Source organism: Aspergillus affinis (assembly GCF_023601865.1).
Source record: "Aspergillus affinis strain CMG 70 chromosome Unknown NODE_294_length_5305_cov_90_782135, whole genome shotgun sequence".
Lineage (NCBI taxonomy): Eukaryota > Fungi > Ascomycota > Eurotiomycetes > Eurotiales > Aspergillaceae > Aspergillus > Aspergillus affinis.
This window is the reverse complement of record NW_026516075.1, coordinates 1-3,656: the sequence shown is the minus strand read 5'-3', so window position 1 is coordinate 3,656 and position 3,656 is coordinate 1. Positions and strand designations below refer to the sequence as shown.

At 45.0% G+C, this 3,656-nt stretch overlaps 1 protein-coding gene across 1 annotated transcript; it reads left to right on the top strand.

The window, feature by feature from the left end:
- Positions 1–250: 250 nt before the first annotated feature.
- KD926_005699 (uncharacterized protein) lies at positions 251–919 on the top strand (the record flags this gene model as incomplete). The annotated part of the gene is made up of 1 exon (XM_053095609.1): positions 251–919. The coding sequence occupies one exon, from the start codon at positions 251–253 to the stop codon at positions 917–919; it is 669 nt and encodes a 222-aa protein (XP_052949740.1).
- Between the last annotated feature and the right edge of the window lie 2,737 nt (positions 920–3,656).

Sequence of the window (3,656 nt, the reverse complement as noted above, 5' to 3'; positions counted from 1 at the left end):
AGATATCCTGTAAGCAAAAATGTAAGATATCACAATATTTGGCAAAAAATACAGATAATAATATATATAAAAATCCCACAAATTGATTGTTTTCTGGCCCTATGCCAAGGATTTAGCGTAAATTGAGCACCTGCATTGAATGAAAGCGCATGCTTAAGATTAAGGCTTTTCCGGATGAGCCCTGCGATCGATAAACACCTCTCCCTGGTAAGATCCGGATCAACACCAGCACCGGTGCCAGTCATTCATAATGAAGCTTCTTGAAACCCCACTTGATATTTGGTTAAGCATCAAGGACTTTATGACGCCAGCAGATGTCGAAAACATCATAAACACCAGCTCTATCCTCTGGAAACAGATCTTCAAAGATACTAGTTGGCTGGAGTTTGCCTTGACATTTGATCGATGCTCTCCAGTTCTTATTGGCCATAGCTTGAGCACCTATCGCCCCCGAAAATCGGCAAGCCGTCTCTACCTTGCTCTTATCGCAGGTGACCATTCAGGCGATCTTAAATACGAAAGCGAAAGGTGCTTTGCCGCTCTTCAAGATGGTTGGAAATATGACAAGGATAGATATGAGGTCTACTTCCCGTCTGGCATTACCCTGAATATCTACGATATTATAAATGGCCATGAGACGGTAAAGCTACCTTTGAAGAAGGTTTTTACCAACACGAAGAAGGGAATCTACTCAGAATACTGTTATTACAGATATCCGGCGATAAGGGAAATACGGTCATCCGATATCGCAAAATGGGATCCTGACTACAGAACACATCTGCGTGCGCCTCTTGGTTGGTGGAAAGGCCCTGCCATCAAGGGTAGAGACATACAAAAAGGTTGCAGGGTTACACTTTTGAACCGGGATATAAAGGAAATTTATGTCATTCTTCCAAGGCATACGGAAGGCAAGCAATGAGCAAAGATAACGTACACTGAGCGCAGTCGCCCAGTGCGTTGATTTTCATATTAGGCTTGCAAGGGATGTTCAGCGCTGTTATATATATACCGAGAGCGGGAATTAATCTGATGTTTCTGTTACCTTTACCTCAGAATGTGAATTATCACACCATTTGGAGCAATTTTACAGTATGTGACATCTTACTATTCTAAAATTTATCTTGGGAACAATCAAAGATAAGTGGTGACCGGTTTTCAGAGGCCCTATAATCGACGGAATTGGGTAATTAGGCTTAAAGGGCGTGACCGACACATTCGAGTGAAGATCAGGTCCTAGCTCAGCGGGGTTTTTGGGCTCTGTATACATGTAACACATGAAAACTGTGAACACTGTGATCAGATGCTTCTGCTTTCGCCTGGGCAATGAGTTTACGTGTCTCATCAGGGGCCCAACCAAACATGTGATTAGAAGAACCGAGATCTAATGATTCAATTAACTGCAAGAACGCCAGACCGTACCAGCGACCAATCTCTTGTTGATGGGGATCGGAAGACCATTGGTTTAATGGCAACTGTATTGTTTGGTGGCTAATTTCTGTAAAACCAGCGGTCCGTAAAAAGCTCATTGTGTCTTTAGAATGGTGAGTCAGTGACCGCACAGACTGCCCTGTGGCACGCCCAAAGGCCTGGTACCACTGTCTCAGAGGGGAGTGTCCAGAGGGACTGTTGAGAAAACGTGGCTCAACATCTATCTCTACCTGTTCAAACCAGCCACCTGGGTGGAGGTGTGCAAAGACCCTGCGGTAGAGATTGAGCCAATTAAACACACTGTCCCATCCCATCCTGAGGTGGACTACATCCCACGAATCCTCTCCCATCTGCCACTGGCGTTCAAAATCAAATGGGGCGTAGAATTCGCAGTTGGGAGGATGTCGATCAGGCTGGATCGGAGAAAGGTCGACTCCCACGATAAACATTTCTGGATATCTTTCAGCCACGTCTATAGCCCATATTCCCGTCCTACAACCTAGGTCCAAGACCCTGCCCTTCTCCGGGTGAGGAACATGAATGAGGTCATCGGACCGTCTGGCGATGGAGAACAGCTTATGGAGAAAATCAAGTCGGTCTTGCTCTCTCTCATCGCACGACAGCAAAAGGAACCCTTTCCGGTGGGTTAACTGTATCCGTTCAAAATCGCTCCCGTGATGTAGGCACCGGGACACTCTGGGATCACTCAACTGTCCATCTGAGCAAGCAGGTAAAGCCCTACTAGCGCTGGAACATGGGTGATCACTTATCAAAGCGTGGACACCAGGGAGCCGGAAACTTATATTGATCTCTTTTTGGTCAATCCCATGGCTACCACGCCTTTCTTTCACGTGGTCGTCACGACAGGCCGATTTGGTTGTGGATTCCCTGCACATGATTGTCTCGATGCTCATTGTTTTGGCCAGGTTCAAGCGATCTTTATTATGGGTTTGAAGCGCAGCCGCACTCTCCGGATGTCTTGGAACCATTGGGTTCAATGCCCAGGACCAAGTTATGGTATAGTTTCTGCCACTGTTACCGATATATATATCTACTGCGATCTACGAACCTTCGTCTGCAGTTATTAACACCGCCATCGTTCATTCAAGATGATGCCGAGACCAATTAAGAGCATTGTACGTTTCATCTATCTAAGGTGTTTAATCTTAATTATCTTTATAGCACTTTCACTTAGCAAACTGTAGAATAGCTCTGTTAAGTCTTAGTAAGAGACATCCAATATCGTATTCTACAAGCGGGGCGTGCCCACAAAGCGCTCTTTCCACATTTTATACTCGGAGGTCAACGGTTTACCTGACAGCAAAAGGTGGTTTCTGCTGAAAAAGATAAAGACGTGTCAGGATCGATAGTCCGTGTCGCAGATGCCGGACGTAGAAGATACGATATTTGCGAATACAAAACGAGGAAATCCAATTTGTGACAAACTGAGAATCATGTAAAAAATACAATAGGATGCATGCATTGATTTTGAGTACCTAGTCTACAGGAGCCGATGAAAGATATTCGTACTCGTTTATCTTCGGTCAAAAAGATACGGGTTCCGCGATTGCTAAGTGGGTCATATTAAATTAATGGCCAAAAGATACAGACTTACCAGGCACCTTGCGCTAGCAGTCAGAATGGGGCTATCAAGGTAATTACGCTTCACAAAGAGACTAGAGTCTTCAGCTCGACGTCAGGATTGGCAGGGCCCATAAATTAGAAACCTATTAAAATATCAACTAAGGCTGTATTATACCCCTGGTTTATTTGACATCTTACCTCGCTTCTAGGTCGTGAAAAATACGCAGAGGGAGGCAATATTACAATAGTTTGGGCGATCTTCGTGGTAATATCACAGATTATTACCGAGAGATACCACTATAGTGGAGATTTTAAGCTTGCGTGGCGGGGGATGTCGGTCTCGAACTGCCCCTAGACTAGCCGCAGGGCAAGTAAAATACGCACGGGGTTAACCCCTTCCCGCCGCAAATCCCGTTTGTGGGATTTGGACCTGTACCTTTGGAGACGAGGATCCTCTGACTGTCTTTTTCGTTTTGTCAACATACCACGAAGTTAGTAAATAGAGAAGTCAAAAGTTAATTCAATACGGTATCACAGAGAAGCCCACTCAAGTAGTCATTCTGTTATTGTTGGAACGATATTGTCAACCAGACTAGGGAGGTGGAGGATCCTGGCCTAACCTACATACCATACAGCACCTTGCT